Raw genomic sequence first — 14,959 nt, 5'->3', positions numbered from 1 at the left:
GTTAACCATAGGACAGAATTTGCTTTTGGGCTTAAAATGGGTGCCAGTTCCTTGATGTGTTACTAGGCCCGAATCAGTGTTTTGCGAAAACACATGCTTAAGTTTAATCTTGCGAAAGAATTTAAACAGATCTACTTTCGTATCGAATGGTTTATCTGTACATGTAGGTACAAAAGAGAGGCCCTTAGATAAGACTGAGACTTGAGCGTCAGTAAGGTCTTTTTTGGAGAGGTTAATTACCGCGTCCCGCTGTAGCTCCGTGTCCACGGCTTATTTAATATCGGTGATACTATCAAGAGCAGTGTGTGGTTTCCTTTTTCCTTCATCTGGCCTATATAGTTGAAATTAGCCGTCTTCAACGTGGAGGATATGTCCTCCCATTATTTGTAACTGAGGTGACTTTTTGTCAAGGAGGCTTTTATTCAAGAGTGGAAAAGGGGTTGATTCATAATTTCCAACCAATGTCTATTCACTTGGGCGTGGCTACTGACTTAGCTAAACTTTATGTGGAAGGCCAATTCTCTCATTTTAAAGGTTAACATCACATTTCATCATTTCGCTAATAGTTTCATCTTTACTCATTCATTTTATACAAGAATTAGATGCAAGCCTCGTAACTGAGGAACCCGTATAAACAGAGTTAGGGTAATGTGGCTGTATTGTCTTTCATGAGGTCACAAACATGAAACAAAACGGACCGGGTTGTAGCTGGCTTCTCCACCAACCGCTTACACATTCTCCAAAATAAGAATATTTATTGTTTAATTCTCAAATTCTGGGATGTAGTAGAATTTGGCAAGAGAGTTCCTTTGTTCTACTGTGACCCTCTCTCTCCCATATTGCATGGTCAGGGAGACAAGAGTCTCTGCATGGAATTTAGAACGTGGTTGTAAAGTTGTAAAACTGCCCCCCCCCCCCCCCCCCCCACCCTCCCCTCCTAACAAGAGAAGGGGGGTTGTTCACATCTCCGCTAGACAATTCACTGAAAGGGCTAGCGTCATGACAGGCTTCAACTCTGGCGCCACAGTCTTCACCCTCTCAAACTTCTGGCAGGCTAGACAGGTACTGACCTTTTAGCACAAAGTCACAAATTGAAACACTGTGTGCTCTCTGATATGACATTCATTGAAATCACAATAATTTCAGATATAATCAAATGTGATTGATAAACAAAAGGTTATTTCACTTGCCCAGCTGTCTGTCTGTATGTGTCTGTCTAGCAAAGACACCTAGTTAAGTGCAGTTGTAATTATCATAATTGCTTACACCTATCCATTTGATTGATCAGGGTTAATTATAGCTAGATACATCAATATGACAGATACTGTATATAACTACATGTTTTGCTAGCAACATGTAGATGACCAAATAATTAGATGGAAATGGTTTTTGAAAAAGTTAGCTGCTTAACATTCACCCGGAATTGTGAATTTGTGAATTTCTTTGCCCCCTGCGAATGTTGCGCCTCTTGTCGAGATCAGTAGTGCCTTCATAGTGCTTTGCCTGGTTGGAAAGATAAAATAAAATCTCTTTGAGGGATGCCATTGAAGTGCAAGCTACATACAAACAGACTGCTACAATACCAGGCCTCCTGGAGGTCAGTGCCCCTGGACACCCTAGGCCCTTCGTGCTGTTGGTAATTCAGCCATGATTACTACAAGTTTAGATAGCTGGGTCGACTGACTTACCAATCTAAAAAATATTAGCTAACGTGGGCTAACGAAACGGTCACTGAGTTTATCAAGAAGTGTATAGGAGATGTTATACCCACTGTGACTATTAAAACCTACCCTAACCAGAAACCATGAATAGATGGCAGCATCTGCATAAAACTGAAAGCACGAACCACCGCATTTAACCACGGCAAGGTGACGGGGAATATGGCAGAATACTAAACAGAGTAGTCGATCCCTCCACAAGGCAATCAAACAGGCAAAATGTCAATATCGGGACAAAGTGAAGTCGCAATTCAACGGCTCAGACACGAGACGCATGTGGCAGGGTCTACAGACAATCACGGACCACAAAAGGAAAACCAGCCACGTCGCCGAGACCGACGTCTTGCTGCCAGACAAGCTAAACACGTTCTTTGCCCGCTTTTAGGATAACACAGTGCCAACGACGCGGCCAGCTACCAAGGACTGTGGGCTCTCCTTCTCTATGGCCGACGTGAGTAAGACATTTAAACGTGTTAACCCCCGCAAGGCTGTCGGCCCAGACGTCCTCAGAGCATGCGCAGGCCAGCTGGCTGGTGTGTTTACGGACATATTCAATTAACCCCTATCCCAGTCTGCTGTCCCCACATGCTTCAAGATGGCCACCATTGTTCCTGTACCCAAGAATGCAAAGGTAACTGAACTAAAGGACTATTGCCACGTAGCACTCACTTCTGTCATCATGAAGTGCTTTGAGAGACTAGTCAAGGATCACATCACCGCCACCTTACCTGTCACCCTAGACCCAGAATTTGCGTTCCGCCCCAATACGTCCACAGACGATGCAATCGCCATCACACTGCACACTGCCCTATCCCATCTGGGCAAGAGGAACACCTATGTAAGAATGCTGTTCATTGACTATAGCATAAGCATTCAACACCATAGTACTCTCCAAGCTCATCATTAAGCTTGAGGCCCTGGGTCTCAACCCCGCCCTGTGCAATTGGGTCCTGGACTTCCTGACGGGCCGCCACCAGGTGGTGAAGGTAGGAAACAACATCTCCACTTGATCCTCAACACTGGGGCCCCACAAAGGTGCGTGCTCATGTAACCGATGTGAAATGGCTAGCTAGTTAGCGGTGGTGCGCGCTAATTGCGTTTCAATCGGTGACGTCACTCGCTTTGAGACCTTGAAGTAGTGGTTCCCATTGCTCTGCAAAGGCCGCGGCTTTTGTGGAGCGATGGGTAACGATACTTTGTGGGTGACTGTTGTTGATGTGTGCAGAGGGTCCCTGGTTCGCGTCGGGGCGAGGGACGGAATAAAGTTAAACTGTTACACTCAGCCCCCTCCTGTACTCCCTGTTCACCCATGACTGCGTGGACATGCACGCCTCCAACTCAATCATCAAGTTTGCAGATGACACAACAGTAGTAAGCTTGATTACCAACAACGATGAGACAGCCTACAGGGAGGAGGTGAGGACTCTCGGAGTGTGGTGTCAGGAAAATAACCCCTCACTCAACGTCAACAAAACACAGGAGATGATCGTGGACTTCAGGAAACAGTTTTAAGTTCCTCTGCGTACATATCACTGACAAACTGAAATGGTCCACCCACACAGACAGTGTGGTGAAGAAGGCACAACAACGCCTCTTCAACCTCAGGAGTTTGAAGAATTTTGGCTTGTCGCCTAAAACCTTCACAAACTTTTACAGATGCACAATTGAGAGGATCCTGTCGGGCTGTATCACCGCCTGGTACGGAAAATGCACCGCCCACAAACGCAGGGCTCTCCAGAGGGGGGTTCGGTCTGCACAACGCATCATCGGGGGCAAACTATCTGCCCTCCAGGACACCTACAGCACCCGATGTCACAGGAAGGCCAAAAAGATAACCAAGGACAACAACCACCCGAGCCATTGCATGTTCACCCCTCTATCATCCAAAAGGCGAGGTCAGCACAGGTGCATCGAAGCTGGGAGCGAGAGACTGAAAACAGCTTCTGGCTCAAGGCCATCAGACTGTTAAACAGCCATCACTAGCACAGAGAGGCTGCTGTCTATATACAGACTTGACATCATTGGCCACTTTAATAATAATAAATGGAACACTTTAATAATGCCACTTTAACAATGTTTACATATCTTGCATTACTCATCTCGTTTGTATAGATTGTATTCTATACTATCTATTGCATCTTGGCCTATGCCCCTCTGACATTGCTCATCCATATATTTATACATTCTTATTCCATTCCTTACTTAGATGTGTGTGTATTAGGTTTTTGTTGCTGAATTGTTAGATTTCACTTGTTAGATATTGCTGCACGGTCGGAACTAGAAGCACAAGCATTTCGCCACACTCGCAATAACATCTGCTAACCATGTGTATGTGACCAATAACATTTGATTTGATTTGACTGTCAGTAAGAAGAGGAAAACTGCTTGATGCACCACTAAACTTAGAAATGGTGTATTCCACTATTCTAACTCTCAACAGTAAGGGCCTAGGCCAGAGTCGCCTAAGCAGGGTTTCCCAAACTCGGTCCTGGGGCCCTCTCTGGGTGCACGTTTTGGTTTCTGCCCTAGCACTACATAGCTGATTCAAATAACCATCTCACCATCAAGCTTTGATTATTTGAATTAGATGTGTAGTGCTAGGGAAAAAAACAATGCGTGCACCCAGAGGGGGCCCCGGGACCGAGTTTGGGAAACCTTTGCTTAGGCGACCGCCTATGTAGCTTACAGTATGCCAAGGGCCAGCACTGCTTCAATCAGTGTAGGCATGTGTGTAAAACCCTTGAATTCATTGGTATTAAAGTGTTCACCATTATTATATTCTGTGTTTGCAGGTAAGCCATGCATTTCTCTATTTCAGGGCATTGATTTGGAAAAGAGGAATTCAAATGCAATGTCGGTTTTTCTTTCATTATCATGAATATTGTCCTTGTTTGATATTCATAGTATAATATTATGAGAAGATACATTGTTTCATCTTAGATTTCATTGTACCATGTCACGAGAGAATAACTCCCCTCGATCCAGTGGGGTGTTGCCAGAGAGGTTTGATAGATTGATCGATTAGAAATCGGGTTATGGAAGAAATTAGCAAAACACGATCGAACCACATCAACTTGACCTCTACGGTACACAGATGAATTGTGATGTATATTGGAATGTATACACCTTTTTATTGTGGTGAGTTTGGCTCAAGACCTGTGAAGACATTGCATTGCTGTTGTAGATGGATTCATTCAAATAAGATGTGGGGGGGGGGGGGGGGGGTGCAGTTAAATGTATTCAACCCCTATCTAAGCGTTGTTTCATAACGTTTGAAGTAACTTTTTTTTAGGTGTTATGGCTTTTATATCATGTCACGCGTGACAGCACTACGGATAAGGACAATTTGATGGAGCTCAGATGTGCTTTGTTCTGAGGCAAGGGGTGGGTGGGGCAGGGGTTAAGGGTTAAGGTGTTACATTTTCATCTGAGCAGGTCGGGGACAGTGTGAGGCAGCCAGGTGGCTCTGGAGAGCAGAGGAGACACCGTAGTTCAATATTTCATCCTAACAGATCTTGATGGTGTGAGAGGGGTCAGCGGTGGAGACCGATGGGAAAATGCTAAAGTACCACTCATACTGGAGAAAATACAATCTGAGACAAGAAGCAGAAAGCAGGGGGATAGATAAGTGGAACGAGAGGCACATTGGAGAAAAAGAGCAGAGAGAGGGGGGGAGAAAGAAGGGGTTATAAGGAGAGAGGAGAAATAGAGGGAGAGATAGAATTGTCCTTGTGCTTGCTCTGTGTTCGTCGAAAGTAGTCCATTCAGTCTCTCTCTATCTCTCTCTCTCTCTCACTCTCGCGCTAACTACTTACATTTTAATCATTTAGCACTCTTATTTAGCGTTACTGACTAAGTGCCTGCATCAAGGGGAACAACAGCATGAAACTTAAATCATTTTATAGAATCCCAAACCCCTTATAACCCTTTAAAAAGCAGCAATATCCACAGGAGCAATATGCATAATGAACCCCCACTCCAGCCTTCTGTGTGGTATATTGAATAAGAAGCCCAATTGAAGAGCTCAGTAGTGCTACTGCCCCTTTGCATAGTAATGATAAACACACACACACACACACACACACACACACACACACACACACACACACACACACACACACACACACACACACACACACACACACACACACACAAGTACAGAACACACACAAATTCCACTGAGATCCACTAGACCTATTTTCCTCTATACATGATGAAGAAACACACGTGAATCCCTTTCAGTTTGGGATGCTTCAACCCCAAGGAGGAGAGATAAACAAGTGCAGCAATAGAAAGAAAACAGACTGTTCCCTGGGGCTTTTTGAGCCAAGTTAACACTTTGAAGAAGATCAAATAGATCTGTACTAACGGAATAATAATCCTATTAGAATATTAAATTGAATCAAGATTCTATGAGTTTCATTCTACTCACGGTCACTGTGAATTTTCCTATCCAGTGACCCACTCAAGTACACTATGGGGAAATTCCTTCTCGTCTCTCTCTTTTCTCTCTCATTCTCCCTCTCTCTCCTCCTGTTGCAAACAAATCCATATCACACCAAACATATTCACTTCTCACAGTATGTGATTACGAAAAAGAACTCAAAGTTTAACAGTTGTACTGAGACAGGGGGGGAAATGGATTGATCTTTCTCTATCTCAGTCTATCTCTTTCAGCATCTTTAGGGGATAAAACCACTAGTAGTGCACTCAGTTTACAGCAGACACTCTGCTCACCCCTCAGACATCATTGCTTCCTCTCTTCCCCTCTCAACTTCCTCTCATGTGATAAGGGTCTGCGTTTTTATTAACACCTGGGAAGCTTGTTGTTTCTCATTATAAGTTATGAGCGTCCCCCGCATTTGACTTGCAAATGTTTTGGTGTGGCAACAATCTATAGCGGCATGTCTGCTGATAACTGACTGGCCTAGGCAGCGAGGTAATTGGGAAACGCATAGGAGGGAGGATTAATTTTGACAGGTCATTCATACCACTTTAGTTAATGGTAAGCGTGCGTGGCGGCCGTGAATGGAACATTCAGACCACACGGTGGGGGCTGGCTCCGTGTGTTGACCAGTCATTCCCTCTCGCTCTCTCCCACTCTCTCTCATTCTCATTCTCTCTCTCTCTGATGCCGTCACATTACTGCAGTGGTGGAATCCTAAACAGTAAACTACGAGACCACATAAAGAATATGTAACTGGGCAGCATTTGAGCTGCTGGCCACAATCTTTTACTAAATGTATAAGAACACAAAATACTATAATTCTTATTATAATTGTGACACTTTGCAAAAAGGCTGATCTATGGATTCATTTGACCTCATGTTTTATGCAGTGATGTGTGGGCGTTGTATGGGCATATAGAAAATATCATGTTGATAAATTAACAAAAATAGTGCTCAGTGTTGTGTTTGTCCAGTTTATCACAGTTGGGAAGTGAAAGTCACCCACCCATACACTGCCACCTCGTCTCATCACTGTCTAGTCTTGTTGCATTATCTTCTGCTCTGAGTGAACCGGTCTCACGGCCGGCGCACTGAAGTGTCCGACAGACAGGCTGCTGTCGGCTGTCAGATAGTATCCATTAAACAGCCTGGTTATTCCTCTATCGTCAGGGGTGATGGTCCCCCGACATCTCCCCAACACATCAGCATGAATCACAGAGGACACATGAATGAAAGGAGACACTCGCTCGGAGAGAATAAAATAGGGAAAACTACACTTCCGTGGGCTTTGATAGCAGGCGTGTGACTTAGCATGAAGACGTGTGTGTGGATGGGGAGATATCTCAATTGGAGCCGGCTCCCAGCAGGAGGTTCTCTGTGGAGTATGTGGCGCAGTGGGTGGCTGATGGGAGAGTCTGATGGAGGAATGATGTGTCGCTAGGAATCCAGCTGTGCCGGCTAAGGCCCTGTTCACACTCAAGTGTGAACTGATTTACAACACATTTGTTTAAACGGTTGTGATACAACAGAGATAAACGGTTGTGATACAATCAAAATAATTACACAAGCGCTGTGGAGACACCGTAAAAAATGTTTTGCAGACAAACTCTATCAGGTTGTATCACCATTGTGCAAATACGTTGTACATCAGTTGTACAACCGGAGTGTGTACGGAGCCTTAGACTGCAGCTGAGTGTGCAGCTGAGTGGTGGAGGACTGTGTAATGGACAGATTTTATACAGTAGATCGAGAAGAGAGTTCTGTGAACGTTATGTGATGAGGCTATGTGAACATACACTGAATATACACCGAAACACACCAAGGTTACTTGTGTGAAGTACTTCCCTAGTAACCTTGGTGTATTGTGTATTATTCTAAGTCTACATAGCCTAATATTCATTTGACACTGACTGTGATGGTATTTCTGACACTCAAGCCCAGTGCGTGTTTTAAGTAGAAGGTCATCCTTTTTCCGTGGCACAGATGTTTCTCACACTCGATACGTTTCCAGTCCTCCATATTAGCCTATTTCCCAGCAGGCTGTAGCTAATGTATCCGTACTGAAGCTTTCAATGCCAGGGACCTGTGCCAGGTTCATGTGTCATCTTCTCTCCAAAACTTGGGTGAGATTTACAATGGAAGAATGTTGCATAACACACCTGTTTCTTCAATGCACCCACAGTATAGCTCTACTCACAAACTTGTGTAAACGTTTTATGATTGCGTTAATCCAATTATGTTCTTATAGAATGTTCCCTTTTAACAGTATGGTTACAGCCCTATAGATCTAGATCTATAGACAGGTGGGATACTTAGCAATAAACCGATGCGTGCGTAACTGTGGAGCACAACAGGCAGGGTTGGCTTAAAATCAAAGGAGTGTTGACAACATGAAAACTATATTTCCTCTCCAAATCTTTATTGAAAACATATTGTCACTTATTGTCACTCGTTGTACACTCAAATACATCGTTACAGTAGTTGGTTAGCTAGCTAGCAAATTTTTGCAGCTTCTTGTCATTGTTGCTAGCTATCTGACGGTCCAGAATCAATACAACACACAGACTTCTGCTGTGGACGCGCGTGCATCGTTTTTGTGACATTGTCAGCTAACCCGTCTATATACACTATCGTTCAAAAGTTTGGGGTCACTTAGAAATGTCCTTGTTTTTGAAAGAAAAGCTAATTTTTTGTCCATTTAAATAACATCAAATTGATCAGAAATACAGTGTAGACATGGTTAATGTTGTAAATGACCATTGTAGCTGGAAACGGCTGATTTTGAATGGAATATCTACATAGGCGTACAGAGGCCCATTATCAGCAACCATCACTCTTATGTTCCAATGGCACGTTGTGTTAGCTAATCCAAGTTTATCATTTTAAAAGGCTAATTAATCATTAGAAAACCCTTTTGCAATTATGTTAGCACAGCTAAAAACTGTTGTGCTGATTAAAGAAGCAATAAAACTGGCCTTCTTTAGACTAGTTGAGTATCTAGAGCATCAGCATTTGTGGGTTCGATTACAGGCTCAAAATGGCCAGAAACAAATAACTTTCTTCTGAAACTCGTTAGTCTATTCTTGTTCTGAGAAATGGCTATTCCATGCGAGAAATTACCAAGAAACTGTAGATCTCGTACAACGCTGTGTACTATTCCCTTCACAGAACAGCGCAAACTGGCTCTAACCAGAATAGAAAGAGGAGTGGGAGGCCCCCGGGAGGCCCCGGTGCACAACTGAGCAAGAGGACAAGTACATTAGAGTGTCTAGTTTGAGAAACAGACGCCTCACAAGTCCTCAACTGGCAGCTTCATTAAATAGTACCTGCAAAACACCAGTCTCAACGTCAACAGTGAAGAGGTGACTCCGGGATGCTGGCCTTCTAGGCAGAGTTCCTCCGGTCAGTGTCTGTGTTCTTTTGCCTATCTTAATATTTTCGTTTTATTGGCCAGTCTGAGATATGGCTTTTTCTTTGCAACTCTGCCTAGACGGCCAGAATCGCAGAGTCGCCTCTTCACTGTTGACATTGAGACTGGTGTCTCAACGTCTAACCCCCGAAGAAGCTCTAAAGCAGGGCTCATCAACTATATTCAGCCGCAGGCCAATCTTTTCTTGAGCAGATGGTCAGGGGGGCGGGAACATAATTACAAATCATTTGTAGACAGCAAATTTGCCGCAAGAAGCCCAAACAGATATAATATTTGACTAAAACATAATCATTTTAAACATGGCTTTGTATGCGATCACATATACTGTATCTCTCTACTATGCGTGGGAATACTTTGGAACAGATTTCCAAAATTAAAATCACTTGGAGCTGATGATTTGCTGGTGTTTTTACAGTCTTTTGTGTCCAGCAATAGAAGAACATTTTAAAAATCCATATAAAAAAAATCACCTGCCTGAGTTAGGGAACCCTGCTCTAAAGAAAATCATTTTCTCTTTCCACCACACCAAAGGATGTAAGGAGGTTGATTTAGAGGTCCGCTCTAACACTGTATCTCACTTAGATTCTATACTCTCCTCTCTACCCCCAGATGGACCCAGTTCAGAAAGCTGTTATGCATCACACGTTTGGAGTTCCTCCCTTGACGAAGAGAAGACACGTCTCGTGCAGCGTGTGCCAACTGAGATTCAACTCACAGGTGAGTGAGCTTCTGGAGATCACACGGGTCCAAATGCCCACGATGAACCTGTGTTGTGTTGAGTCGGATTAGACTGAATAACAAAGTACAAAGGTCCACTCCTACTTGTTCAACCCATATTTACAGGATCCCAGAAGATGTTGATGAGGTCATACTTCAAACAAAGTCTTGCTTGAAACATAAGACATAACGGGCTCATGAATCTTCAAAAGTATATGTAATTTGTTATAAAAGGGGACACATTGCATTCTTATATAAGATGTCAGTTGTGAAATAGCACATGATGTCACTTGTCTCATATGGGGATGTGTCCTGAATAATATATCCAGCACAACATGCCGTCTTTGTAATCTAGGGCAACTTTCTTGTAAAGACTTTAAAGTTGGAGTAAGCAACTGTTATCTTGCAATACATGACAGCAGTTGTTTAATAATAAACAAAGTAGTTCTTATATAACCCTCATTACTAAAATGCATGGAATCTGACTGTTCAATTTCCTTGTTCTTACCATCAAATCATATTTTCCTACAATTTAAAACACATTTTTGAGCCAGGGGTAGTTAATCCAGTAGCATTACAAAATGGCATTGTCATACTTCCTCCTCTAAGGAAGCTAGCTATCTATTCAGGGCCCCAATGTGCTAGTGATTACTCAATGCGGCAGTTATTATTTCTTCAACATTGAGGTCTAGCTCAGGATAATCATCATCCATCCCAGCCATCAATCACAGCTCCTGAGCAAACAGATAAAGATGGTGTTTACCTATCAAATCTCCGTGGTACCGAGATAGGGAGAAGACATTTCAGTTTGATGTCACTTAGACATCAAAAATACTTTATCATCTTTGCAGATTGACTATATAGGAGTTTAAGTTGGATGGAGAAACCTGGTGGACTTGGAGGTTGTTTGGGTGGTGGATGGTGTGTGTAGCTTAACTTACTTTAGTGAAGAACAGAATACCTGGACTTTTGAGTGGTGAAAAAAAACTAAAATACATGCAATATGATTTAATTAAAGGGGTCTTTCCATTGTACCATATTATTGGGATATTCCCACAGTTTTCCTCTGCACTAAGTCAAAAGTGCCTCAATAAGCTCACAGCTCTCAAATTTCTTGCTCAAACAGTAAAACAATTTTTACCTCAAGAGTCATTCTTCAGAGGAGGATGTCTCCTCCCATTTCAACCTGAGGAGATAACTACTGATGTTCTGATTGGTGACCAGTAAAACACAAGCCACAAACACACTCACTACCACCAAACCAGTCTCACGCTGTGGAGAACTTCACACTGATTCTCTCCACCTCTTGCTTGGCTGTTGACAGGAAATGTCAGTCTATAAAAAGGGCCTGAAGTATCTGCTTTTCTTTGTCTTCAACTTGCTGCCCTGGATCGATGAATGCTTCCTTATGAGTGTCTCCATCTACCAAAGTGAATAGGGATGGAAGCAGTATTGCAGATGAAGCAGTCCCAGCTCTAAACCTGAGTCATCATCATGGTGTTTGGCTTCCTGGGTTGTGTTGGAGCTGTTGTTACAAGGTAGGGGTGGTATACAGAAGATAGCCCTATTTTGTAAAAGACCAAGTCCATATTATGGCAAGAACAGCTCAAATAAGCAAAAAGAAACGACAGTCCATCATTACTTTAAGACATGAAGGATAGCCAATCCTGAAAATTTCAAGAACTTTAAATGTTTCTTGAAGTGCAGTCGCAAAAACCATCAAGCGCTATGATGAAACTGTCTCTCATGAGGACCGCCACAGGAATGGAAGACCCAGAGTTACTTCTGCTGCAGATGATAAGTTCAATAGTTGCCAGCCTCAGAAATTGCAGCCCAAATAAATGGTTCACAGAGTTCAAGTAACAGACACATCTTAACATCAACTGTTCAGAGGAAACTGTGCGAATCAGGCCTTCATGGTCGAATTGCTGCAAAGAAATCACTACTAAAGGACACCAATAAGAAGAAGAGACTTGCTTGGGCCAAGAAACACGAGTAATGGACATTTGACCGGTCCTTTGGTCTGATGAGTCCAAATTTGAGATTTTTGGTTCCAGTTTTGATGTCTTTACTATTATTCTACAATGTAGAAAATAGTAAAAACAAAGAAAAACCCTTGAAAGTGTAGGTGTGTCCAAACTGTTGTCTGGTACTGTATATATAGAAATAATTCCAATGCAAGTCATTGGAGAGTGAGGCCTGCTACAGCATTCTCCCTCTTTCTCTCCCTCTCACAAGCACACATAACTCTGTTATGCCTTTGTTTGGACTTCTTTGTCCAGATTGGAATCTTTTTCCTTACACATAGTTTTATTGATCTAATTACACCGCCAGCAAGATATTTCCATACATCCACCCATATACTGTAACATAGTGACTACAACCCAACCAAAAAATGTCATATTTTGTATATTTTAAGCAGGATTTAAAGAATGCACAGAACATTAAATACCACGTGGGAATGCACTTTAATTTTCTGTGTGTTGATTGACTGACTAAATGGCTATTTGCCAGTCTTTTTCCATAAGATGTCTTTCTCACTTATAGACCATCCAAAAACGAATTGCCTCCTTCCCCACCTTAATCAGGTCTGTGTCAAACCGCAAGTATCATTAAGGCAATTTTTCCACATCATTGCTCTAATGAAAGATGAATTATGGTCTTGATTAGACTAAACACACATCCATATCACTTGTGTCTTCTGGCAAAAATCTCCTGATGGCTTGGATACCTGGAGCATGATATAAGGAAGCAATATATTGGTGTAAAGATAACATAGACATTAACCAGATTTCCATCCAACCTTTTTATGCGTGTGAACAACATGTCGGATAAAAAATGTCATGACAGGCCTGATGGAAACAGCACATTTGTCGGTAAACTATCCAAATGTCAAACAATCAAAATACGCTCGACAAAGTGGGATATTTTTGTTTCTGTAAAATATATAATGCGAGAAATGGCGGTGGAAACGGCTTTATGCGCAAATATTGATATAATAACCATCATATCGAAGTAAATTTGAAGTCACGCGATGATATTGTGTGGTCCTTCCACTACGACTCGTTACAGCAGGCTGTATATTAGGCTACAGATTAAATAAGGGATGATGAACTTTACAGGGTGGTAAAAGTGCAAGTTGATGAGCTTGATGCTCCTTTCCAATAAATATCTACCGTCTTATTCTGATGACATGATAATCGATGCTTGGCTGCCGTTTGAAAAACAAAAATAATCGTGCTCTCATCGTGTAGGTAGCCTACCCGCACCGCACGTGCCAAGACCAAAGATTCGCTATAAAACGCAAAATGTCTTTTGAACAAACGATCCGTAGAGTTGAAAATGCGATGGAAATCCATTTAATTTATATTTAACAGCAATAGTATAACAAAATATGTTTATATGTACTATGTCATCACACACAGATCTTTGGTGGGAAAATATCTTAATGCAGATTTTAGAATATTTGCATGAAAATCTGTTGCCAATTGGATGGAAAACTAGCTAGTGCCATGCTTGGCTTTTTTTTGGTTCCTTGCAGCAGAGGATTAGTATTGTATGCATTTTCCAATGCCAATAATTGTCTATGACCTCCACAGACTAAATCAATTTAGGTTGAGTGCAGAGAAAAGAGGTTTTATCTGGAAATTTCCATTTGGTTGATTTGCTCTAATTGGCATGGAGAAAGCAAATTTTCTCCTAAAAATTGCAAACAGCAAGTAAGAATTCTTTGTCTCAATGGTTTTGATTGAAACTTCCCTCGTAGCCCATACAGATGCTAACAATGCCCTGCTGGGGATGCGGTTGGCACAAAAGGCAATAGCATTTTTCCTAATACCTTCCTTTCCTGCCACGGGCAAAGTCAGCCAGGAAGTATGTGGAGGTAAACAAGGACGACTGAAAGTTTTTGCATGTGGTCCAGTCCACGAGTCCGGGTAAATCCGTTGTGTGAAGGTGAATCTTGGACGAATCGTGTCTGGACTCTAAATTCAAACAGCTACATAAATAATACATCAGACTATTACAGATTCACCCATCACAAGGCCACTGATACTATACTGAGATGTGAGATAAAGAAAAAAATCACATAACAGGCAAAGGAGCATGGATAACATTGTATATATAATTGGACTAAACTCTGCAGCGCATGGTCCTTGTTAATGTCATGGATGTTCTTTTGATGCTGAAGCCCTTTAAAGTTTGTGTTTACTCAGCACTATAAAAGGCAATGCTTTGTGATGCCTGCTCACTGTGTTGTATATTTCATGAGTCACTGATTTGAGTTAGTTTTTGGTCATAATTTGGCCTGGTTTAAATTGAGCCCGCTATTTGTTCTTCTCACAGAGCCAGGCCTTAGCCCACTACAAAGGAACAAAACATGCCAAGAAGCTGAAATCTCTGGACGCTACCAAATGTAAGCTCAAAGGTACAGTGGTCACCAAGGAAACCACTAACCAGGAAGTCCCTAAGAGCATCAACCCTCCAGCAATGTGCTACGGCACTGACAGGAAAGGTTGGTAATTTTCCTTTACTTTCCTTCCGTATCCGCTGTTTTTTCCAATCCCCATCCACTCTCTCTGTCTGTCACTCTTCTTTGTCACATCCATCCAACAAATTTCAAAAGGTGCCGAGTCTGCCGAAATACCT

The 14,959-nt window shown here is 42.4% G+C and overlaps 1 protein-coding gene across 1 annotated transcript in view; it reads left to right on the top strand.

Annotated features, from left to right (window-relative positions):
* The window catches only part of LOC139573764 (zinc finger protein 385D-like), a 42,770-nt gene that overhangs the window by 18,409 nt on the left and 9,402 nt on the right, over positions 1-14,959 (top strand). The window contains exons 3-4 of the mRNA XM_071397599.1: positions 10,205-10,312; positions 14,657-14,825. Coding sequence (XP_071253700.1) covers positions 10,205-10,312; positions 14,657-14,825 — 277 coding nt within the window. The remainder of the gene's footprint in view (positions 1-10,204; positions 10,313-14,656; positions 14,826-14,959) is intronic.

Source organism: Salvelinus alpinus, chromosome 4 (genome assembly GCF_045679555.1).
Source record: "Salvelinus alpinus chromosome 4, SLU_Salpinus.1, whole genome shotgun sequence".
NCBI classification, from domain to species: Eukaryota; Metazoa; Chordata; class Actinopteri; order Salmoniformes; family Salmonidae; genus Salvelinus; species Salvelinus alpinus.
This window is presented reverse-complemented; position numbering and strand designations above follow the sequence as displayed.